Raw genomic sequence first — 27,199 nt, 5'->3', positions numbered from 1 at the left:
GCATCAATACGACTCTATGGAGGCCAAAAACAAAAAAAAATTCAATGCCGTTATTCTGAACTTTTCGACAGAAAACAGAAAATCATTAAAAGAGGACATCAACAAACTAGCTGATGAATGCAACATCGTCATGTGCCATCAATTCGGTCCCATACATAAAAGAAAGGATGGGACAAACTTTCAATGCCACGTAAAAGTGACACCCCGCAAGCACAGCTAAATTAATATCAGCGATCAACAACAAGTTCAAAAGGCACTTGCCTCCAATTGCGCGCTTATGTTTTTATGTATGAGCGATTAATTTTTGCTCTAGTTTCAAACTAGAGCAAAAATCAAGTGACGCCACTAGTAGCCACCATGGAAACCAGTATATAGGTACTGCATAGGACATGTGCAGGACCCGTGCGGTTAAATATATGCCTCACAGAACCTTGCATATTCACTTGAACATCCGTGGCCTAAACTCCAACCTTAACAGTGTCCACTACCACCTTCAGTCTACCAAACCCTGCCTATTCTTTCTAGCAGAAACTCAAATCTCACCCCCCCCCCCCCAAGAACCATCTATTTCGACTTTCCAAACTACTCACTCTCTTTAACTCCTTTTGTCCCAAGGGTGGTGTCTGCGCATACATCCACTCTGACATACCTTGCCAGAGAGCACCCAATCTGGAAACATCCAACTTTGACCTTCTTTGGTTGAAAATATCCCTTCCCCACTCAGTCAAATTCATTTGCTGTCTCTATCGCTCCCCCAATGCAACCAATCACTTTGAGTTCCTCAATTTCCTCTCCTTAAAAATTGATCCTTTCCAATCCCACTTTCCCAATGCCAAAATTATCTTCCTAGGAGATTTTAATGTCCCCAACACCAGCTAGCTTTCCTCCTCCAGTTGTACAGATCTTGCAGGCTGAGAAGCTAAAGTATTTGTCATCACTAACAACCTTACAACTTGTTCAGATGCCAACCAGAATACCAGATAACCTGAACCACTCCCCAAACACCCTAGATCTCTTCCTCACCAATGATCCCTCCAATTACACAGTGAAAGCAGGGGTCCCTTGGTAATTCTGACCACAATCTAGTGCTCATCTCCTCCTCCATGTAAACATTGCCTGCGTAAACAATGTTTACACAGACACTCCCAGACAATACTAGTTTGGCATTATAACAGTGCCAAGTGGGACAGCCTCCACAACTACTATGCCACATTCCCATGGTTGGACTATTGTTTCCGACCTTACAACCCAAACATATGTACCAAACTTATCACCAAAATAATCTTCACTGGTATGGTAACATACATTCCACACACTACCCTGAACTGCCATTCCATAACTAAACCATAGTTCTCCAAAAGATGTGCAGACGTACCATAACTGGCTGAAATCAAGAACACCATCCTCCTTTAGAGCTTATACTGAAGCCAAAATAGATGCAAAAAAAACCAATGCTTCCAAAACAGAGTTCGAAAGAGAAAAAGCAGGAAACTAGCAGCTTGTCCAAATGGCAGCCGAGCCTTTTGGTCTTTCGCCAAAGCAATCGGCCTTAACCTTTACCCAATGTTATTCCCACCCTTATCATACCCAGATGGCTCTATTGCATCATCACTCATAGAGAAAGCCAATCTTCTGGCTTCACACTTTGCTTCCAATGCATGCATAACTGACAATGGTAAATGTCCCCCAACCATTCCAGACACCCAACACACACAATGCCCCCTATATCCTTTTGCCAGGATGAGATCAGAAAAATACTGTCCAAATTAGACACAAAAAAGTCTCCTGCCCTTATGGCATTCCCCCAATTGTCCTGAAGGTTTGTGCACCACAACTGACTCCTATCCTATGTCACCTATATATACTCTCTTACTCCCTGGAATCTATCCCACAACATGGAAATTGGCCTATATTCAACCCATTCCCAAGAAGGGCAACAAGTCACTGCCATCCTATCTTGCTTACCTCAGTCCTGTCTAAAGTAATGAAAAAAAAATCATAAATTCCCAAATGCTACACTACCTTGAAGGTACCCACCTAATAAACGACTGCCAGTATAGATTCCATCGCTGCTGATCAACATGAGATCTGCTCACATATGTTACCCATCTCTGGACAAATACTATGGAGAAGTTTGGCGAATCTCAAGCGGTTGCACTTGAGATCTCCAAAGCTTTTGAGTGGGTCGGGCACAAAGGTTTAATAAGCAAACTACCATCATTTAGTCTGTCCCAGGACTTCTGTAGTTGGACTGTCAGCTTTCTGTCTGGATGCACACTGCTGTGTGTCATGGTGGATGGTTCCCTATCTTCCCACCATTACTAATGCTGGGGTTTCACAAGGTTCTGTCCCCTCACCAACCCTCTTCCTGCTATATATCAATGACTTACTTCAGTTGACCCCCAACCCAATACACAGTTTTGCAGACAATAGCATGCTACACTCCTCCCTCTCATTTGATAAACCTTACCCTACACAACTCAACCTACAGATCATCAACCACCACCCTCAACTCCGATCTCCAAGCAATCTTCCAATGGGGTTCGGATAACCTCATCAACTTCAATGCTAATAAAACCCAGTTCTGTCCTATCTCTCATAAAAAATAACCATTTTCCCCCAGTATTCTTTTTGACAATACCTAAATTTCCAGACAGTTTGAGTTTTTTCTTCTCAGAATTACCCTGACATCAAACCTCTCCTGGCATAAACACATCACAGCCACTGCATCCTCAGCTTCAAAGAAAAACTAGGATTACCCTTTCGCTCAAGACATTACTTCATCCCTGAACAGCTATTAACATTATACAAATCACAAATCTGCCCAGCTATCGAATACTGCTCCCACATATGGGGGGGGGCCCCTAAAAGCTCCCTCAAAATATTTGACTCAATACAGAGAAGAGCAATTAGACTTATGAATGACCCATCTCTTACCAACTCACTCCCCTCACTTTCGCACAAACGTTTGGTTTCTGCAATATGTATATTCTACAAATATTTCCATGGGAAATGCTCATCTGAAATAACATCAATAATTCCTCCACTCAGTACTAAGCTTGTTGGAACACATGCGGCTGCTACTCAACATCCCTTCAGAGTGCACCTAGAAAAAAACAGAACAAGCTTCTTTTCCTCTATCTCTGCAACTGCTGTATTGTGGAACAGTCTCCCTCCTGTTGTGTTTCCCAAGAAATACAATTTACAGTCATTTAAGTCAAATGTAAACAAGTTCCTCCTTTCCCAACCTATTACCCATACACGGTACTACAGGTTGATCAACCAACCTCTCGTGTATGGGCTCAACATAAAAAAAAAAATTTCGACTACTATGCACAAATCTTTTTGCTGGGTTTCTTATACTGTCTATATAGACATACTTTCAGTATATCTATATATATCTATATTGATATAGATATACTATATATCAGTACCAAGTTCAAATGACAGGCAGAAAAGAGATGAAATGACATAAATTCATATAAGTTAGATGAATAGGAAGAGAACAAAGGATCATTTCTATGGTAAATAAGGGTGAGGACGTTTTTGTGTGTGTGTGTGCTAGGAAAGTGGTGAATGATTGGAATGGATTACCAGAGGTGGTAGTGAGTGCGCTCTAACAATGAATGAGTTTAAAGAATAACAGGCTTTGTGTGAATAATGGCATGTGGACTTCCTGCAATGAATCTTCCAATTCCATGGAGATACTGATGTAAAAAAAAAAGATACCAGCTGAACTCCACAATCAATTTCTACACAGTAACACAAAGAAATTTTATAAAAAGCTTTGTATCGGTTTCCACTTACTAAGGCCTTTCATACTTAAGTGGGAAAGACCCTGTTCTATAGAGGAAATGTCAAGTTCTTCTGTAGCCAACTTGATCTTTGTGTAATCTCTTATTGATATTATTATATGCTGCTTGTAGTGCATTTGTTACATGCAATTTTCAAGAACATAACCTCTGATTACACAAAGCGACTACTGTAATTTAACTGTAATCTCAAGTTCATCTTTTTAATCATTAAGAGTTAATCCCTTAAATCAACAAGAAAGTAAACAAACATCAGATAATATAAGAGAAAAAAGTGGGCTGATCAGGAAAAGAAACAGATCACAGGTAAGTATTTTAGTATATTAGTCACAATTTAAATGAGGATAAATCCATTTTATTTACTGGATAATTTACTATTTACTCCAGCATATCTTCACTATATTTAAACTGTTTCCAATGCATTATAAACATTAAAAATCATGCTAAAATGGGTTGTCATTCAAAGAAGCCTGCAACAAGAGAAATCAAAATTTCTGCACAATAATAAATTAGATGTTTTTGAACATTTTTTTTTTTTTTTTTACTGAATTATTAAGTATGCTAATAAACAGGTTAGTGACAAATTGTGTCAGGATTCTGTGGCAGATGAAAAAGGGCCAAAGATGTTCCTAGCACATATCAAGATGAGATATTTTTCATTCTCTGACTTACTCAAAATATGGGAATGTGTGCTTTGCCTAACAAGCATACCATCCAATGAAAGAATCAAATGCTACTAATTACATAAAAGCAAAAAAACCTCGTCTCTGAATTTATGGTCAAATTAAAGAACTCCAGCAAGTCAATTATTTCAACAATACTCCCAACAACTTGTCAAAACTAGTTTCCCTCCCTCCAAAGGAAATGGTTAAATTCCTTACATGATAATTATGCTTTATGTGTTTCAACATCAGTTGACCATCAGCATATGGCTGAAGCTCAACAAATAAACGTGTTTTGAATTATTCAATTTCAATAGCCCAGAACAATCTCATGCTTGTTATTTTGTAATTGGCATTCAATAAAATATTATGCTTGAATTTTGTAATGATTTAATTTCTTTATTTCTGCTCCTCATTTGAAAATGACATGTTCACTTAATAATCAGCTCCAGGTTTCTCTGCTTCCCTTTATTTTAACAAGCAAAAATAGGTTAATTATTTCTAGATCTCCTTCTGTAAATTTTATACAACTGTGCATGAACATTAAACAATTTTTTCTTCTAGCTTCATTTTTGGCAATGCAATTCCATAATATGCTGATTATTTAACATATCAAAAGTGCAGCAAAGGAAAAGAGGTTGAGTTGGGTTGGAATTATGGTGAAATCTAGTAGAGTCACAAGGTCTGTATATAATGTCTTAACTGCAGGCAAAGTAAAAAAAAAATTATGTTTCTATGGAGTAGAGCCTAACACCTCTGCATGAGACTGGGTAACTCTCTTTCAGTTGAAAAACTAATGTTTCTTGCATCACCAAGGTAAGAAGGGTTTGTTATATTTTCTAATCAGTTTGTCAGTCATATTTTTTTATCTTTATGAAAGAAAATAAAGCATATCGAGAATAAGGAAATGCAGGAAATTCCAGATGAATTTTTATTTAAAGCTGCTCACAGCTGAGCATAATTTAATTGTAATCAAAGTATGTTAACCATTCTTATTTTACTAGTATAGTACACCCACAAATTCGAGACCCTTCGACCCGTGTGCGCATGTCACAAAAAAGAGAATCCATTCCGATAAGGTAATCAATCCATCTTCTGGGATGAGTTGTTTATTATTACACTTGGAAAATTAACTTCTCTTTTATGATCATTGTAGTTTTTAAAGCGGTAACTATTTTGCTTTTATAACAGTTGGAAAATTTTATCCATAAAGCACATGATTTCGCATGTTGGCGAGCAATTTGTACGTCCTTCATTTCTTTCTCCCCTTCAGCATGAACTGACTATTCTTGGCACCAAGCCAAGCGAAGCTCTACAAAATGTGGGCGTACTATAACACAATTTCAAAAAATTGCAATTCATTGTACCATTAGTGTATTTACTGTATGCATAATATCATAAGATCAAAAGAGAGAAAGGAGGAAGAGCAAACAGCAGTGGTATCCTTCCTGTAAAGTTTAATAACAATAGAAGGCATATAAAATTGATAATCTGTTTTTAACAGTTGTCAATTTTATCACTTAATTGTTTGTTTCTAATTAATAATGAGGGGAAAGAAGACAAAAAAATGAGTAAGTTAGCTGGATAATAAGTTTGAGGAGAAAAGTTAAATTGTTTGCTGCAAACTATTCAGTTAGATGTTGAACAGGTATAACTTCAGTTTTTCATTTTCCAAATCTAAAGCACGATTTAATCTTTAAGGCTTCTCACATAATATTTCTGAAGTCAACATCCAGGAAAGCTTAATTTTATCTAGATTGTATCTGCAAATCTTCTGAGTGAAATTTAAAGTAAAATTTCAAATGAAAAGAGTAAAACTTACTAGGACTATAACATCTACACCAGACTGTACTAACAACTCCAATCTTTGTTTGTCATGCTCCCTTGTACCAAGTGCAGCTCCAACTAACAATTGCTTGTTTTCATCTTTAGAAGCATGTGGAAATGACCGACTTTTTTTAAGGTCAGTACGGGCAATGAGAGCAATAAGTTCTCCTTTATCACTAACAATAGGAAGCTTTCCTAATGTAAACAAATAAAATTACCACTTCTTCAATTACTACAAATGTTACAAAGAGAATGTATAAAATTTGTCCATAAAAAAATTTGACTCCACTTAAGAAATATGCGAAAGACTAGCAAACTGACACATATTCCAACTTCTTTCAAGCAATAAAATTGCAGTGTAATGCACATGCACATGAAAATATGTGATGTATTATATGCTATGCAGTTTATAAAAAAACTGCATAACACATACATGTTAGCACATTATAGTACTTATTACAATAATGTAACACTTGCACTGTAGAACTCAACAGTGCCTCTAATAAGGTAAATGAATATAAAATTTTCATTGAATCTAAATATAAATGTTATCCATCCCAGATATTCATGCATATTTTTATAATTGTTGCTATATCATCACACTAGCAACAATATTCAAAAGACACCATATATTATAAGTTATAAAGATATTATGACAATACTTCAGCACAAACATTCTTGCATATAAATGAGTACGTAATCCACACTACTTATGACAGGAGCTATCATGGCAAGTTGCTTGCTCTCTCTCAGAGCATCATAAACATTAACTAATAAACCTAAAAGATGAAATAAATGTTTGCTAAACTATGAGTTGAGTAGTGAAACAAGTATATTTTTTGTCAGTATTAATTTCTAAAAAATAAACTAAATTCACTAATGCCTTTTATTCCCTATAGGGAGTAGGCAAGGCTGTGTTAGTCCTGACTTTTGGAGACTGAATAAACAGTTCAATTTTCACAGTTCAATTTTCATATAAAATTTTCATTGAATCATAATATAAATGTTATTCATCTCAGATATCCATGCATATTTTTTATAACTGCTACTATCATCACACTAGCAACAATATTCAAAAAATACCATATATTGTAAGTTATACAGATGTTATGATAATAACTGACAATACTTCAGCACAAACATTCTTGTATATAAATGAGTGCCGTAATCCACATTGCTCATGATAGGGGCTATCATGGCAAGTTACTTGCTCGCTCTCTCTTTCTCTCAAAGCATCATAAACTAACAAACCTAAAAAATGAAACATCAAATGTTTGCTAAACTATGAATTGAGTAGTGAAACAAGTATATTTTTGTCAGTATTAATTTCTAAAAAAATAAACTAAATCCACTAATGCCTTTTATTCCCAATAGGGAGTAGGCAAGGCTGTTTCAGTCCTAACTTTTAGAGACTGAGTGAATTTCTAACTGGAGAATTTCACTTTTAAATTGTTACTGTTTTGTGAAGCAGTTAATATAAAACAGATTTGTCCTCTTATCTTTCACTATAAAAGGATTAACTGATGGCAGAGTAAATGTGTAAAAAAGGCACAAAACTCGCCAAAAGAGATTTGATTTCAATATGATATTTTAATGGACTGCTTCGTCAATTTTTTGAATCCACAAGGGAATGTATTTTTACATACTATTTTTTTCAGTGCTTTAAGAATTTATTTTAAATTTTGCCATTTGTCCCTAAATAAAATTTTACTTATTTTCGTAGTCTTTTCTGGAAAGGAAATCATGCTACCTCCATATAAGGCCAACTCATCAAGTGAAAAGCCTTGATAAAGTTTTTCACATTCCAGACAGGATTTAAACCTAGTCTTTCCAAATAAAGGACATCAATGAAACAAAATGAGATATGGTGGCTCTTGCTTTGACTGTATGTAAATTGTTCTTTTCAGAATAACACTTTTATCCAACTCAAAACCAGAGATTGCTATACACTATAAAAACCTCTGTGTAGACATAATAAAAGATATTTGAATACAGCCAGTGGATGAAATGCATGCAATAACAACTGAAATCCTTTTGACAGATGCGATCGTGAAATTGCTAAAATACACACTACTGGGAATCAAAAACTTATGACTGCCAATAGAATCATATGATTGCCAATAGATTGCCATAAGATTGCATAGAATCTTATGATTGCCATTAGCATTTATCCTACAATTTCATGACTGCATACAGCAAAAATTTCCATTCCTATTGCATACATTTCCGGTTTAGTAGTATTCACTTTTTATTTAATGTTCTTTCTATGCAAATATCTGTAAATGTTTAATAAATTACTTACTATGGTATTTCTTAGTAAGGAAGTACTTACTATGGAAGTACCACAGGTTTCAATGCATGGTAATTTACTACTTGACCATATATGGCACTAAAGTTTCTGCCCAGAATGGTTTGTAATGCAAAGAGATATGGTCTTGTATGTGTTCTGTATATGTGAATTTATGCAAATATTGTGGTGCTAGTAATAACTAATCTGCGTTAGAGCAGAAATTCAGTGGATACTTGCCATTCTCACTATTAGCTCTACACATGTACTCCAAAGATTTATTCTAACCTCTGCCATTTGCATTTCACTTAGGAATGCAGCTTTTTAGGAATTTGCAGTTCAGATTCCTAACAAGAGCATTGTTCTCTATCATTTATAGCTCAAAGAATTAGGTTTCTTCCTTTTTGCTGGTAGCTTCAATGGAAACCAGAAGGTAAACAAATGTACTTTTAAATCCTCCATTTCTAAATAACACCAATTATGTCAGCATGATATTTTTGGACTTTTAATAATTGAACTCACTTTTCAATTTATGCTTCCAACAATAGTTATGTTAAGTTGTTCTAGTAGCTGGTACCACTTTTCAAGTTTAACCAGGCAAGTCTGCATCCTCATAATGAATGTACAGTTTTAGACAATTTGATTATATTTTGACTGTCAGTCTCCAATTGAAAGAAAATCCACACATTTTTACCAGTAATTTACAATAATTGTAAAATATAGGATGAGTTTACCACAATTTCATTCAACAATGAAAGAGAAGATAAAAGGATTGAAATGAACTTAACTGGCATTTCTAGAAAATCTACCAATTAGCATCATAACTTAATTCTCAGTTTCTAAGAGAATTAAAGTAACAGTTTCAGCTGGACATACTTGAACACATCAGGTTTAACTAGCATTCAATATACCAAGCATCTAAAAACTGCTTCTCTTCTCTTCTCTAATATGCATTAGAAATTGATCAATGCAGGGTTTAGGCAGAACTGAGAAAATGTCAAGAATAGTTGAAAATTGTGAATAAGACTCCTGGTCATCCGAGATTTTTTTTTTTTTTTTATATTAAATTAAAGAGAAGACCCACCCTTGTAATTATTTCCTGTTCTATGAGACAGAACAATTTTTGCAATTTTTCTGCCCAATCACAGTACTACTGTATTGTACATTGACAATCTCATGTACAGGATTATCATTATAAAAAGAGAACTTCAAAATTTTTGTCTAGCACAAAAATGCAAACAAGTTAGCAAGTTACATCAAGATAAGCAAAAACCATAAGAGAAAAGAAGTACAAAGTTCAGTTAAGACTTGGCATCAAAAATAAGAGATAGAAACAATGCTTAGAAGTTTTGGAAAAGATATATAAAAAAAAGCAGACATCTTCATCAATCAAGCATGTGTTTTAGAAAGAGAACTCTGTTCAATACCACTTATGTATTTTCTTATCTTTATTAGTACCTTGCCTGAGGAATCAACCACCATTGCCTCCACTTGAAGCTTGTAAAAACTAAAACTAATGCTGATTATTCATAAAAAGTTAAGCTTCAAACCCACTGAACCAACATATCATCCTCTTTCATTCCATCTACTTCTAATCATCGGAGCAGGTTATTACTTCCTAACCTCTTATCCCCCCTCCCCTCCCACACTTTTGGACTTGTTACACTTTCATCATGCAGGAGCTAAGCTAGTTCTACATGGAAACAGCAAGGTTATTTCCATAATATGGAAACAAATCAGTCCAAGAAGAAATACTGACAACAGGATATCAAAAATAGGTTTGTTAGAATACAGATGACTCAGACAAGATAGTGAAAACATCAGGATAATTGGTGTGGAATAAATGCAAGGCAAAGACATGATAAAAATCACTTGTGATAAAATTATACAATAAAAATTTCAGCCATCCTCAAGGTGAAAAGAGTATTTGCTGCAATGGATGAGAAAAACTAGCAAAAACTATCCAAATCTGAGAGAAATAACAGCAAATCAATTATGCATATCATACATAAAAACTATGAGGAGTAGTTGTCGATAAGAAATTCCCAGCTCAGGAGGAGGTAAAGCAAATGTACTTATTTAGGTTCTGTTTATTCGATAGAGTTTCAGAACTTTGGGAAGTTTGTGGTGTTGAGACCACAAAAAGCTCAGGAAGAGGTAAAGCAATTGTACTTATTTAGGTTCTGTTTATTCAAAAGAGTTTCAGAACTTTAGGAAGTTTGTGGTGTTGAGACCACACCTTATTTATATTACAGTGTGGTAATATAAATAAGGTAATATAAATTTATTAAAAATAAGCAATTAAAACAGCACAAAAATTACCTTTCCTTGAAATAAATGAAGAGGGAAAAAAGGTTATCCTTCCCCATATACAGACAATCTCCCACAACAGGAAGATTTTTAAATGCCACTTCACACCACCATCCGTTGCAAAAGATAGGCATAATTAAAACTTTCCGAGACAGGACATACAATATATCAAGTATGTCAATTAAAAAGAATGAAGAACTGCACTACTAAACAGAACCTCACATATAATGGTTTTGAACCCAAGATGATCAGAAAAATTCTTAATACATCTCCTGCAACTCTTACTTAAACAAGATTTCAAGAATGCAATCACACTGCCTTACACCAAGAACATCACCGACAAAGTGGCTGCGCTGCGCCGCAGAATTTTCTTTGCACAACCTTTCACTTTAGTTTTGTTCTCTGTGACTAGAAAAAGTCAAAGGATGACATCTATTCTGTTCCTTGTTTCTGTAGTTTATCATATGATCAAGTAGGGAAGTTGGCTTTTTTTTGCTTAGAACAACATCAAGATTATATAAGATACAGGAGCCTGAAAAATCAAGGCATACTCATTATGCATATTTTGTTTGTTTCATTGAACTAAAGGTTCAGTGAAACAAACAAAAGCCATTTTCTATTAAAATAATGCAAAAAGCTATGAAAATATTACATAAATCAAAAAACCTAAAAAAAAAATTAACCCTTCCAGTTCTGTGAAATTGCAAAACATCCCACAGTTTACACATACTTGCTCTTTTTTTTTTCATGTGGCTCCCACCAATGAAAGATTTTCAAATCAATAGTACATTTGTACTGTGAATGGGCTAAGTTTTTTTTTTTTTTCCAATTTTATTTATTTATTTATTGTTACCATCTGGAAACCTCATTCAAGAGACCAAACAACTAACTTTTATAAGCCACTTCAGACCTCCAATAAGTGGAGTGGTAGGCACACACTGGATAATGAAATTCATCTATATCACTAACCTTTCTCACGGTGCTCTCACCTGCACTGAAAAACTTAATGTGTACACACTCGCACAAACTTTATGCAAATAAGAGTAACCTTTGCATCACACAAGATGGCCAAAAACTTTCGCTTAGAAAAGCACTTAAATTTTTTATTTAAATAAAGGATCTTTTTTTTTCCTTTTTGCCATATTTTATCAATTTACACAATGAGCTAAATACAACATTAGTGGGGGAACAATCTATTTCCTGTCTTTATTTGTCCTGATATTCCTACAAGCATTATATGCCATTTTAAACAGTGGTGTAGCAAGAGTTGTATATTAAAATAAAGTATACTGTAATATCATAAATGAACAGGATCATAAAACAAAAAATAAAGTTAACACATAATATATTTTGATATCAAAATTAAGTACTCTAAAATTAAAGATAATGCAGACCATGGTGTGTGCACGTGGTTGCAATTGTTTAACATTACACCAAAGCAATTAACTAAAGCTATGAGGCAAGTGTGTTATGTCTCTACACTGCACATTACTCTGGTGTCAGTATGCATACTTTATAGATAACAAAGCCATTTCCTGAAGGTAAAAAACATGCTGCCTCTGTATACGGGAAGTGCACAGTGTATATCTTGCAAGTTCTACTGTCTAGTCTCAAGGAAAAGTCAGGTCATATTATTACTGAGCACCTGTTAATTACATAAGTTTTCTTATCAACTGGAGAAATGAGAAACCCACTAAAATTATTTTTTGACAATATATAATAACTAATAAAAAACAAAAGAAAACAAAAGGTGCAAACACTAATTACCTTTTTTACTCCTTTGAAGAATTTCATTTGCTTCTTTCAAGGTTACTGTAGAAGGTGCCACAACTAAATCTTGTCTTTTTGTCATCACCTAAAAATATAATTAGAAAGCTACATAACCGCTAGAACTTTATATTGATATAAACTTAAGAAAATAATGTCTGTTATAAATAAGGAATACTATCAGACAAGAAGGTAAAAATATGCAAAAATTTCAACTGAATGGCCAAAGTCATTTAGTGTATATGTGTGACATAAGAGTATGAACTATGGATCAGAGCAAGCTATTAAATTAGCTCTGTAAAGTTTAATAGCTTGCTTCTCCAACAAAACTTTAAAGTAGTAAGCAGAGCTTTAAAAATAAAAAATAAAATGAAATAAAATAAAAAAAAAAACAGCCAGAATTTGCCTTTCTTCACAATTGGTAATTGATTGAGCTCATTTCTCGCCCTATGGCAGAACTTATGAGTATAGTAACCAACTACCACCATATCGTGTTTCAATATATCATGATTGCATGAAAATAGTGAGAGTTCTACAATCAATTTTAATGAGTTGTGGAGTTAACATTCCTTTGCCTGCACCAAACCATCATATAACTTGGGGGCAAGCTGAAAAAAAAATGTTCAAGTTAGCAACTAGAATCAAACCTATAGTGACCTTTCTTCTGCAGCATAAAAAAAAAGTTATCAGGCTGAAAGACTTAAATACTTATATTTATCCTCGACCAAGTAGTTTATATATAATATATAAATTAATATGGGTTACAGTCATTTAACCAGGAGGAGACCACATATATTTAAGTAATGTAGAGAACCAAATGAGGCTTTTGACCTAACATCCAAAATTCACCCTTACATGGTGCACCTTAATAGGTATCCACTGGATACTAGATAAATGGATCAGAACAAGCTATTAAACTTCTGTAAAGTGTAATAACTCCTCTAACACTTTAAAGGAGTAAGGATGGGGCCAGGAAATTTGTCACTTAGCCGACAAATTTATATTTTGTGTTGGTTTAAACCAGAAATAAACATGATGGTATGTTAGGAAATTTCATGTCAGTTGAGCCATTGTCCAGTTAAACAAGGTCCCTGCTGTTTGTCAGAGAAACAAGGGTGTGGAAGTCAGCTGCTGGAACAAACACAGAAGAATTGAAGATAGGCACCATCAGCATAATTTGCTGAAGGACTAGAAAAGTACCACTTGGACAAGGTTGTTACTGACACAAAGAAGGTGAAAATAGGCAAGATCCTACTAAATAAATATATAAGGTGTTTTATTTGGGAAATGATAATCAAGTAAAGGAAGGAGTAGCAATAGCATCCCACACCAAGCATGCAGATAAATCTCCTGAATGGAGGGCAACTTCAAGCAAGTTATGTGTGCAAACTTAAACATAAGGAATTGAACAATGACACATTTGTACCTATGTATACCCCAGAAAGCTCGCCTAATGAAGTGGAGGAATTTTTCAAGTCATTATGGCAGGCATGGATGATAAAAACAAACAGACAAAGATTATTAACAGTTGAAATGAAGTTTATGAGAAAAACTGCAAAGTATACTCTATTCAATTACAAAAGAAATTATGAAAGAACTGAACAAGGAATCAGTAACAGAAAAAATAAAGAAATATAAACATAAATGGATGGAACACATTGAAAGAATGAAAACAGAAAGATTATCAAAACAAGCATTAAATTACAAACCATTAGGAAAAAGAAAACCAGGACGTCCTATAAACAGATTCAACGATGACTTCTGAGACAGGAACAGGCCATTCACTGCAGGCCTAAATCCATGAAAAGTATGATGATGATAATGATGATTATGGAAAGCAGCTGGCACACACAGAGATTAAGAAAAGCTGGTCCTTGTTTGAAATATAAACAGCAGGCATACAGAAATGTTTTCATAAAATTTAGAGAAAAGGATGACACTGATAATGATAAATACCTGTTGATTTTCTGTTCAGGACATGGACTAGTGCATAAATTCACACTGAGAGAAGACAAACTCACTAACCATATTATTGTTGATAGCAATTATCTTCATACTGGTTCAGGATATGAAAGTAAATATACAGAGGATTTGAAACTGAAGTCATCAGGTAGTTCCAAGTAGGATAAAAATGAATATCACATTGAAAAGAACAATATGTCAGAAAGTTTTAAAAAGTTCAGCAACTTTTACAAGTGAACTGTAAAAGTAGACTTGACTATACAAACATTATTCAAGAAAAAACATAAACATGTTCAAAATGATAAACCAAAAAAGATGGCAAACACCGAAGAAAATATTGATTAATTCAGCTGTAAAGGCATGTGATGAAGCTGGCTGTCTGCAAAGATAAAAATAGGAACCTCACAGTGGACAAATTTTAAAGAAGCAGTCCTTTTTTGGAAAAAAAAAAAATGTTCCTAAAAAGTAACTCAGCAGATGCCCTAAAAGAATACAGAGAAAAATATAAGATCTAAGCTATGTGCGAAAGTAGCTAAAGAAGTAATAGGAAGACTGGTTAGAATATAGAAGATAAATATCAAGAATGTGGCAAAATGTTCTGGAAGCTATTGAAAGAGCTCAGAAATGGAGGAAAGAGTACAGTAAAAAGAATCGGAGATGATAAAGGGAATAAGAAAGCTGAAACTAATGCTATTCTGGACACCAAAAGTAAATACTTTGAAAGACTTAAATGAAACAAGTCTTAACAGTGTAGTGATAGAAAAAATTCAAGGAATACAAACAGAAGTGCATATCAATACCTGAGGTGTAAAACTATTAAAAGCCTGAAATGTGGAAAGGTAGGTAGAGTAAATGATATTTGACAAGAAATACTCAAATATGAAGGTATAAAAGTTTTATAGTGGCTATACTGCATAATGCAGAAGGTCTGGTGAGACAGTTGAGTTCCATATAACTGGTGTAGAGCTATCATAGTTCCCATCTATACAAAAAGGGAAATAAAACAAATTTCTCTAATAAGTGTTCAGACAAGATTTATGCAAATTTACTTGAGAAAAGACTAAGAAAAACTGTGGAAGAGACACTTTAACAAGATTGGTTTAGGCCAAATAGAGGTTGTAAAGTTCAGATTTTCAGTTTATGACAAATAGTTGACAAATCATAGGAATATAACAAGGATGTGTATTTAAGTTGTGTATATATGGAAAAAAGCATAAAACAAGGTGCAAAGAGAAAGACTTTTCAAATTCCTACAATTATATGGGTAAAATGCAACATTATACAGAGCGATACAAAGTATGAAGTAGAGGAAAATGACTTCATGCAAGATGAGGTGTATGACAAGGATGCACACCACCTCCACTCTTATTTATCATCTATATCAGTGGTTTCCAACCTTTTTTCACTTGTGTACTCCTTTTTAACCCATTTCTATAAATTGTACCCCTTGTTTTTAAAATAGCTAATGATTGGTAGAAGAGTGGTTTGGGAGAGGGATTCATAGCCACATCCTCACCAATCATCATTCGCTAATGTAAGCTAGTTTTGAAGTGTCTCCATTAGCAGTGATTCAAGCTTAACATTTATTGTTCCATAACTAACGTTTTGCATTTTGTTTACTTTACTTGTTTTTCCACCATTACTGATTATTTTTCGTGTACCCCTGAACGCCCAGCACGTAGTCCCGGGAGTACGCGTACCACCGGTTGGGAACCGATGATTTATACGTATCACATTGTGAAAAAAATTGGCATTAAAATTTGAGATATAAAACTTTGTATTTTGCTATACAACGAGTGTTCAAAAAAAAAGATTTTTTAGATAGTGTGCCAACTGGCACAGAGCATGCTGTGGCTACTGAGTGCACCTAGCAACAGGTTTTGACAACAAACTGCCATTTTTCCTGTTCTGCTATGAGCATTAGTCGTCGAGTTACATCCGCTGAAGTGAGCACGTGCACAAGCTGTTTGTTGGATTAGGGACAAAGTGACAATGAAAGAGCTTAAAGAACAACGCATGAGTGTGTGAAATTTTGCTTTAAACTTTAAAAAATTTTACAGAATCATTTTAATTGCTTAACCAAGCATACAGGAAGGACTGTATGAGCCAAACGCAGTGCTATGAGTGGTTTAAGCATTTTAAAAAGGGAAGAACATCAGTCAGTGAAGATCCCAGGCCTGGACAACCTTCCACATCAGCAGACGATGACCATGTCGAGAGAGAGTTCATGCTGTGATTCGTGGAAATTGTCGTTTAACTGCCCGAGAAGTTGCTGACAAAGTGGACATCAGCATAGTATCTTGCCATCAAATTTTGAATGAAAAACTTCAGATGCATCAGTTCAATTTCATGCCACGTTTGTTGACTGATGATCAGAAAGAGAATCATGTTGAAATCAGTCAGGAACTGATTGTCAATGCAAATGAAAACTTTCTTAAGAACATCATAACAGGATATGAGATATGGTTTATGGCTATGATGTTGAAACCAAGATGCAATCGTAGCAGTGGGTGGGGAAAGGGTCCCTTGATGTTGGTTGTATTTTTTTTAATTGGAAAGGCATGGTCCATTACCAAATTAGTAGCACATGGTCAGATGGTAAACAGTTGTACCAGGAAATTTCAGCACGTTTATGGAATGTTGTGTGCAGGAAGAGCCCTGAATTGTGGGAAAACCAGACTTGGATGTTGCACCACAACAATGCTCTGGCTCAAGCATCACTCCTCATCTGCAATTATATGGCAAAACATCAGACATCTGTTGTGTCTCCATCCACCCTATTCTCTGGATTTAACAGCAGCAGACTTTTTCCTGTTTCCCCAAACTTAATCACTTTGAAAGGACATTGTTTCCAAACCATACAGGAGATTCAGGAAAATGCAATAAGAGAACTGCACACCATCACAGAAAGTGCATTCCAGGAAGCATTCCAACAATGGAAGAAACATTGGGAATGGTGTACTGCCACTAGAAGGGACTACTTTGAAGGGGACAGTGCTTAAAATGTTGTAAAATGAGCAATAAAGTCTTCATAGCAAACATTCGGTCTATTTTTGAACATGCTTTGTATTCCTCAATAAGATAATGCTATATTACTAAATAAATTCAGTGCAAGTCTTCAGGATTCTTTAACCAAACTGAATAATATCTAACAAATTTGGCATGAAAACAATAAAAAGCCCAAACTATAAAAATGGCAGAAACATTGAAAACTTCCTAACTGCATTCTCAACAGAGAACATATAGAAGTAATATAATATTTCAGCTACTTAAGCCATGCTTTTAGTGGAAACAGCAAATTGAATATGGAAACGGACAACGGAATAAGTGAAGATGGTATGGTGGAAAAAGTCAGCTAGGTAAATTCATATAAAATAAGAGAAATTAGCCGAAACACTCAACTAGCAATATATAAGACAGTAATCAAATCAGTTTTAACTTATGGATCTGAGAACTAGGTTAGAAATAAATAATAAATCACTTGTTCTGAGAAAAATTAAGTGAGCAGATGGAATCATTAGCAGAATCATATCAACATCAAATTCCTGACATGTACCTCAAGGGATATACAGGATATTATGATAGTACTACATGAAAAACTTACATTATTAACTTCCTATCACCAAATTTTCCTCCAAATCAATCTGTTATCTATGAAGAATCCAACATTATCAGATCTTCTATTTGACTTCTAAGGCACTTTTTACTGTGTCAATGCACTTATACCTTGGTCTTCCTGGCAGAGAACACTTGTTTTGCTAAATTTCCCTTTCTGTTTAAGGATATACAACCTGAGATTAGCTCTGCTAACACATTCCCTGGATGCTAACAATGTCAAGTTCTTTCTTAATATCCTCATTTTTAATATGATAATGCATTGATGCCATCTGTTCATGCCAGTGAACAACTATCACTGTCCAAATTTAGTTCTGAAATTTGCCCATGTCACTAATTTAAGATAATTCATTTCAGAAGTTTATTTTCAAATAAAGAATGATATTTATGATGAACTTTTCATGCCTTGTTTCCTATTAACAACTTTCTTCAAAACTGACCTATTACTTTCAAATCTCTGATTTGATCAACTTAACTTAAAAGAGTTAATGCATTCCTAATTGCATTAACCTACCTGTCTCGATCTAACTCTGGACTTTTATCTGCCAATTTTTGTTGCAAACACCTGTATTACTAATCTTCATTTCGGTTTAACTACAAGGGTACTCAAAAATAACCAGAATTATTTTCTTAAAAAAATTTTGATTAAAGTTTATAATACCATATTCACTGGCCTGGTTGAACGAGTGGTTAGCATATTCGCTCTCCAGCCAAAAGGCTGAAGATTCGAATCCTGCCGTGGACATGGATGTTTGTGATTGTCTTTCACTGTCACACATTCATTTCATACAACTATGTAAACACTCTCCCAAGATGGAGCGGGTCACCATGGGAGAAGTAGATCCAACCGTCCCACAATGGGAGAGGCCTTTACCCAGCAGTGGGGAAGATATATGCTAAAAACGAACAAACACCATGTTGGAAGTTTTCTTCCACTTGGTTAGACTATAATAAATTTAGTTTAATCCTTTATCCAAGTTTATAGTCTTTTTAATTTATAGTCTATTTAAATTTATTTGCTTACACTTGGATAAAGGATTAAACTAAATTTATTATAGTCTAACCAAGTGGAAAAAAACTTCCAACATCTTTCTCTAAATCAAGAGTAATTTAATAATAAAGTGAGAGACACCTTTTGGCAACTCGTATAAGTAAATATGACTTCTCCATTGCTTCTGCCTTAGTATCACCACCTCTGGGTCTGGCTCCCACTAATGAGACCTCAATAAAGGTCGAAACCAGTCTGGGTAGTGGCCCTTCCCTTAATGCATAGCATTATACATGTCTGCAAGGAGATGTGCCTTGCATTATGGGAAATACTAAGACAAGGGGTGATGAGAGCTTGGTCCACCTTTACCATGAGTTGCCTCAGTCTTGAAGATACTTCAGGCACAAACCCTGTTTGCTTACACTTGGATAAAGGATTAAACTAAATTTATTATAAAACAATACCATATTCTAGTCTCCTTCAAAGTACTCTCCATGTGAGTCAATGCACTTGTTCCCAACATTTTTTCCACTGCTCAACTGGAATACTGTTTATGGTCTCCAGCAACTTTTCTTTCGCTTCATCAACATCAGCAAATCACTGCCCTTTCATGGTTTTCTTTATCAGTGGGAATAAACAAAAGCCAAATGGAGAGAGAGGAGGAAAGTAGGGAGGGTGGGGAACAACTACCATTTTTTTTTTTTTTTTTTTTTTTAAATCAAGAACTCTTGGATAGACAAGGCTGTGTGGGCTGGGACATTGTTGTGGTGCAGCAACCAGTCTCTGTTACTCCAGCCATTATCAGACACTATCACACAGTCTTCTCAAAAAATTGAGATAAAAATGTTGATCCACTGTTCAGAAGGAACAAATTCTTTGTGTACAATTCCATTCACATCCAAAAAAAAAAAAAATCAACATTGTCTTAATGTTTGATCGAACTTGACACACTTTCTTGGGTCTCAGTGAATTTGCATGTTTCCTTTGGCTTGATGCTTGTTTTGTTTCTGGATCATAACCATAACAGCAAGACTTATCCCCAATCACAACTTTTAAAAGAAAGTTATGGTCATTAAGAACTTGCTTCCTCAAATTGTGGCAAACGTTCACCCAATTTTTTTTTATCCTCTGTGAGTAAACAGGTCACAAATTTAGCAGACAAGTTTCATTTGCAAATCTTCTGTTGAAATTTGTTGCCATGAACTATGACAAATTCGTCTCTTCAGAAACTTGTTCAATGATCTTTTGACGAGCTTCATTGATTGCCTGTCAAACCTTTGATGTTTTCATCATTTCTGCTTGTCAAAGGTCGGCCAGATCATGATTGGTCTTCAATTGACATGTCCCCATTTTTCAAACTGGAAAACCCCTCATGGATTGCATTTTACCTAGAGCATCATCCTTAATGGCCTTGCCAAAGCATAACAATAGTTTCAGCTGCAGTTTTACTCAAAAGAAAACAAAATTTCATACATACTATTCTTTATGGTCGGCCATCACAAAATTGCCAAACTTGCTTGTAAGCACTAACAAAAAAACCAGTCAGAACAACGAATCATCTGACACAAGATGACGCCACTTGCCAGACTGGTACAGAAAACTGCACACTCACGATTCCTAGCAGCAGCATCTGTAACTAGAAAATAAGCACATGCCAAGTTCAGGTTCTGGTTATTTTTGGGTACCCCCTCGTATACCATTTCAGATTGTTTTTTTGATATTTGTTTGATATTTCAAAGCTTAGCATTTGAAATCTTATTAAAATTTAATCAGAATTCTTGAAAGGATTCATAAGACAAAAGATACAAAGAATCATTCACAAGGCACTATCCTCTTACCAGTAAAACCTAAGCAGATCATGAACTATAAATATTTAGTTCAAAATTTATTTTTAATCAATTCTTGTCTGCCATACTCATGCTCCACTGCCTTAACCACCCACACGGATCAAACATATCAAAAATATGTGCTTCGTATCCATATTATTTTGTCCAGGCTGGATGGTGGTTAATCATCAATAGCCATGAGTTCAGCTTTGATGTGGCTATGGGTGAAAACAGGCAGTAGGTAGGACTCAGTCCTGACTAAATTCCAAAAATTAGTTAAGAGCTCTACCTGCTGCCCTTGGAGAATAAGGCATTAGAGGGTTAATTTATCAAATCTTATACTATCAATACCTTCTAAAAAATAAATCTTCTCCTTACTTGAGATAAAGGAAGATCATACATATCCTCTCCCATGAAATCAATATCCCTTGATGTAACAATCCCAATTAATTTTCCTCCCATCTGTCCATTTTCAGTTATAGGAACACCAGCAAATCCATGTTTTCTTTTAACATCAAAAACATCCCGAACCTTGTGATGAGGTGCTAGAACAAGTGGATCACGAATGAAACCATGTTTATATTTCTGAAAATAATAAATAGATGGTATAATATACATAATTATAACAATATTTATTTAAGATGGTATTCTAATACCATCTTAATTTCAGTGACAAAAATCATGTTTAATATTTTTCACACTCAACTTAAAGTTTTGAATCTTTAAAGCTTAAGGAAAATGGTCTAAGAATCATTTTATTCTTGTAGTACAATGGAAAATTATAATTTGCCACTACAGTGATTTACCATTCCATGCTAAAATTAAAAATCATTAACTTGGAATGAAACCAATACAGATCCCAAACAGCTTGAAATATGAACCCTGCACAGAGGCACTACATATAAATCTATTCATTTGAAGTGTTACAGAAAACTGTACAGTAAGTTAGACTGAAAGGTCTCAGATAATAAAATGGATGCTAAAAAAAAAGTGGGAGATGATAGAATGGTTGGGAATAAGGGAGAGGTATCTTACCAATACAAGTTATTAGAAGAGATGTCAATAATATAAAGTATGGTAAAAAAAAAAAATATGACAAAGAAAAAAAAATTAGTGCTGATAACATTCATTCTAAGATACAAAATGATGGAAAAGATTTAATTTTCTGGTTCCATTCCACCTTGTAAAAAAAAGGCTAGCTTTTTTTAATCTCTCTTTGCTGATGATAGATACGTAGATAGACATAGTGGTTAGTTATTTATTCTAAGTTATTTACGGGACAATCTTAAAATATTAGAACAGTAAATAGGGAAGTGTAGTTTAAATTTCAATGTGAAATTAATGTTTTTTAAAAATCCAAAAGCAACGTGCCAATCTGTATGATAACATCTGACTGAGTGTACAGGATTTAGTCAGATAAGCAAAAATGTTATTTCTCGTGTGAAGTGCTTGCACTCCACTAGAATATAACTAATGGAAAGACAGGTGATGCATTTCCCACACATAGATGGGTCATCAGCCCTCAGTAAATAAGAATGTGTGAGATGACTATGGCCTATGCAGAGAATAGCAAGAACATCCTCTTTTCTGTTCCTGCAGGGAATAGACTTCCAGTGTTTACTGTTAGGCTTAATCTCATGTAATTTGTTCATCAGCGCTTCCTGCACTGAGTATTGCCATTGGGCAATTAACTTTGATTTTTTAACCAGTGTGTAGTCATAAAGGACTGTTTGTTGTAGGCATCATGGACTGTCAAACAGAAGGTGGAGAAAGTATGAGCTGATCCAGTAGCTGCATCTGTGATATCATTTCCCTTAATTCCAATGTGGCTGGAAATCCAACAACCAAACATAGAAATTAAGGGTCTTTATTTTGTGCAAGAGTTGAAACACTTTACTAAGCAGTGGATGTGGATTGTACACCACGGAGGAGATAGCTTGTGAAGAACTCAAAGAATCTGTATATGAGGGTGGCCTGAAAAGTTCTTGGCCTTGACCATAGATGGCAACACTATCGGCAAGATTTTTTTTTTCTAAGTTGGTACATCTGTCATAAGCATCCATGTGAAATTGCAAGTCATTCTATCAAGTAGTTTATTTTATACAGCTGTCTGAAGCAAAAGTGTTGTCTGTATCCCCTGAAATGGATAGAACTGAGTATCGTGCGGTTATAAAATTCTTTGTAAAAAAAGGTTTAACGCCAAAAGAAATTCATTCAAAGTTCATGGGCACTCTTCTCCTTCGTTTTCAACAATTAAAAAATGGGCTGTCGAGTTTAAACATGGCCATACCAGCCTTGAAGATGATCCATATGAAGGATGTCCAAAAAGCGTAACGCCACCAGAAATCATTAATCAAGTGCACAATATGGTATTGGATGACTGGCGAGTCAAAGTGTGTGAAATTGCTGAGAATATAGCTTTTCAAAAGAACATGTAGGATATATTCCTATACGTAAGCCCGTAAACTCACATGAAAATCTCTGAACAGTGCTTTGAGTGTTTTAACAAGAATAAAACTGATTTTGTGCATCGATTTATTACTATGGATGAGACTTGGATCCACCATTACATACCAGAATCCAAACAGCAGTCAAACCAGTGGACAGAAGCTGGTTGTTCAGCACCAAAGAAAACAAAGTCAGTTCCATCAGCAGCAAAGGTTACGGCATTGGTGTTTTGGAATGCTAAAGGCATTTTGTTTATTAATTATCTTGAAAAGGGTAAAACAATAACCGGGGAATATTATTCCGATCTTTTAACCAGACTAGATGAAAAAATTCGTGAGAAAAGACCTGGCTTGCAGAAGGAAAAAAATCATCTTTCATCAGGACAATGCACCTGCCCACAAAGGTGTTTTGACAATGGGAAAATTAGGGGATCTGCACTATGAATTGTTGTAACATCCACTCTATTCCCCAATTTGGCTCCCTCTAACTTCTATCTCTTCCTCGCTGGTCAGCGTTTTTCTTCAAATCAAGAGGTGATTGCAGTTGTAGAGGGATATTTTGCATATCTTACCAAGAACCACTACAGGGTCGGGATAATGGTGCTGGAGCATCATTGGAATAAATGTATTAGTCTTAAGGAAGATTATGTTGAAAAATAAAAATAATTTTGAAATTATAAATTCATTTTTTCATTGTTAGGCTGAGAAAACTTTTCAGACCATCCTCGTAAATTATACACTTCTGTGGGAGTTTTCTTTGATATGCACAAGTGTGAGCTGAATGGCATGCAATTTTGCTGTATAGTTACTGAGATTGGGTGGATCTGGTTAGAGATTGTAATGTTAGGGAACATTAACATAGCCAACAGAAATCTCTGATCTTGAACCATCAGTATAGATGTGGCAAGAAATCTGAACATGCACTGAACAATCAAAAGTAGACAGATGAGAGTGTATGAGACTTCTGTAGTTGACAAAGTGAGAGGTTGCAGGATGGGGGGTAGGCCTGTCATGGAGGAATGCTGTTTTGTTTGGTGCAGTTAATGTCAGCATTCACGCCAATAGTTTCCATAGCCTCTTTAACGCACATATCAAAAGAATGGATGGCAGCCTCGAGTGTATAATAAAGGACCTCACAACATAGAGAAAATAGTCTATGTAGGATGATCTGGAAGGGAGTTTATTTTTATAACATAATTAAGAAACATATTTTCATCTAAAGAAAGAGATAGAAGGGAATCATTTGATTCAACATAAAGGCTTTAAACTGGTGAAATGCAGAAAGCACTGGTAGCTAATTAGATACCTTGATGGGACCCAGCCACGGCAACATGCTCTTTCTTGCAGAACTATAACCCTGGAACACATAATCAAGCTTGGAATGTACAAGTGCATGATAAATGTGGAGCAAGGAACATCAATCAGCACCATTCAGCAGAGGATGTTCAATGCTTTTTTCTGTACTTATCCTGAAGATGACAATGTGTGTGTAAAGAAAGCGAGCGTGTATCAAAGACGTCCCAGAAACTTGACCTCTGGAATTACATGGATACTAGCTTATCCCATTCTTAAATCAGGATCAGGGTGGAGAGTGCATTTCTGGTAGAAGTGTACATAGATATTTTTTCAGCAGATAACTTGAACCCATGACAAAGAGCCAATGATGATATGGTCGAGATAACGTGCTACCCACTCAGACTTGGAACACATAGCTGGATAGAAAGTTCTTAATAAAAACAGGAAGGTTTCCCCCTATCTCCAGGCTGTATCATAGGCTTTTTCCATGTCAAATTTCAGGAAAGCATGTTTTATATTATGTTTCTAAATGGACCAAATGATCCAAGATTGACCGGTGTCTACGAAAACCACGCTGTGTGGTGAAAAAAGTTTGTTGCTTTCTAAGTATCAGAGAAGCCTTGTGTTTACCATTTCTCCAAGACCTTACAAAGTCAGCTAGTTAGAGCAATGGGATGACAACTGTTGGCCTGGATCCTTCTCTGGCTTTGGGATAGCAACGATAATCAACTTATGCCAAGAGACCAGAAACTCTTCCTCTAAATATTCTGATATATAGTAAAGAAAAGAAGAACTACAGAAGATGTGTGCTGTTCATCTCATAATGGATATCATCAGGGCCAACTGTGCTAGGATGAGATAGCAAAAGGGCTCTTTTGAGTTCCCCTTTAACAAATAGCTGGTTGTATGGTTCTATGCTCTTGATACAGAAGCTTAATTGCCGTTTCTCTTGTTGCTCTTTCAATATTAAAAATTCAGGAGAACATGAGGCTGTTGCTGAGATTTTGGAAAAGTTTTTGCCCAAAGTATCTACAACAGTTTTGGGATCAGCAATAATACATCCATTATTTCAAGGTAGACAACTGGTGTGTATGTGTTCTACATCTACCCTTCATCTTCTAGACTTGACCCAAAACAGTTTTTGCATGGGGTGTTTGATTAATTAATGATGTAAATTGATCCAGGACTCGCACAATGTGTTGTAGCCCGAGCACATTTAAATACTATTAAGTTTGTTGTGGGAGGGTATCTACAAAATATACCGCATGCTCTTGATAGAGTGGAAATTGGAATAATGTTTTTTAGAAGTGCTGTGGTATTGGCTGCATGAACAATACAATCAGTTACATGCTTCACTGCTTAGGTGTTTGGCTGACTGCTTCAGTATTAAATTTTGCAAGATGGAAAAATGTATTCCAGTCAGTCTGGTCCATTTCCCACATGGGTCTGGATAAGAGGACATGGTTCCTGTGAAGGCATAGTACTGATAAGATGGAAAATGATCTCTTCCATATGTGAAGGCATAGTACTGATAAGATGGAAAATGATCTCTTCCATATGTTTTCATTAAACATCTCATGTGAGCAGTGAAAAAACGATAGGGGAACATATTGTAAGATCGATTACTGAATAAGAACAGGTAGGCATGTGGAAGAAAGTATTTGCTCCGTTATTAATAAGGGAGAGGTCATGATTGTTAAGCATTTGCTCAATGATGTGACCTTTTCTATTCATGCTGAAACTACCTCACAAAGTGTTATGTTCATTAAAATCACCCATTAGGAGTATGGGCTGAGGCAGTTGCATTGAGATTATCGAGTACGGTTTCATTTAGTTTACAACCTGGTGGTAAATATATTGAACATACTCCGCACTAATAAGGAGATCATCCAGCATACCGAAGTGAATGTCAGAAGTGGAAAGATGAAAAAGAAATTCAAAAAATAAAAACAGAACATATCATATCAGGATTCAAGAAGAAAGTTAGTTATCACCACACCTGCTCTGAGATCATCTTGTGCTGAGAAGGTAACAGTAAAGAAAATGTCAACAGCAACTTAAACTTGCATGTCTATTCACACTATTTGATAATTTCACCATATCTGAACTTCACGATAGTGACCGTTTCTCTGTTGAGTGCATCAATCATACGATGTATGGGCCACCCCTCTGAAAGTGATTCTATTTGGTGAGAACCTACTTGTGAAAAAAATTATGTAAGGTTATTACTTAAAGACAAACCACCAGACCCATCAACAGAAAAATGGATACTTCAGTATCCACTGAAAGCAACTTTAACTTATCTGGTGATCTTGACACATCTGATGATGTATTGGACATGTTTTCAGAGGAAGAGATGGACACTTGTACACCAGACTTCCCAAAATCTAATGAGAAATA

The 27,199-nt window shown here is 35.2% G+C and overlaps 1 protein-coding gene across 1 annotated transcript in view; it reads right to left on the bottom strand.

Annotated features, from left to right (window-relative positions):
* The window catches only part of ras (Inosine-5'-monophosphate dehydrogenase ras), a 128,286-nt gene that overhangs the window by 28,023 nt on the left and 73,064 nt on the right, over positions 1-27,199 (bottom strand). The window contains exons 5-7 of the mRNA XM_090392508.1: positions 21,435-21,641; positions 12,666-12,753; positions 6,297-6,496 (exon numbers count right to left, since the gene is read on the bottom strand). Coding sequence (XP_090248634.1) covers positions 6,297-6,496; positions 12,666-12,753; positions 21,435-21,641 — 495 coding nt within the window. The remainder of the gene's footprint in view (positions 1-6,296; positions 6,497-12,665; positions 12,754-21,434; positions 21,642-27,199) is intronic.

The sequence above is a fragment of the Typopeltis vanoorti genome, chromosome 5 (genome assembly GCF_054136105.1).
Source record: "Typopeltis vanoorti isolate ZY-2024b chromosome 5, IOZ_Tvanoo_1.0, whole genome shotgun sequence".
Lineage (NCBI taxonomy): Eukaryota > Metazoa > Arthropoda > Arachnida > Uropygi > Thelyphonidae > Typopeltis > Typopeltis vanoorti.
Note: the sequence above shows the minus strand (reverse complement) of the source record. Positions and strands in the feature narration are given on the sequence as shown.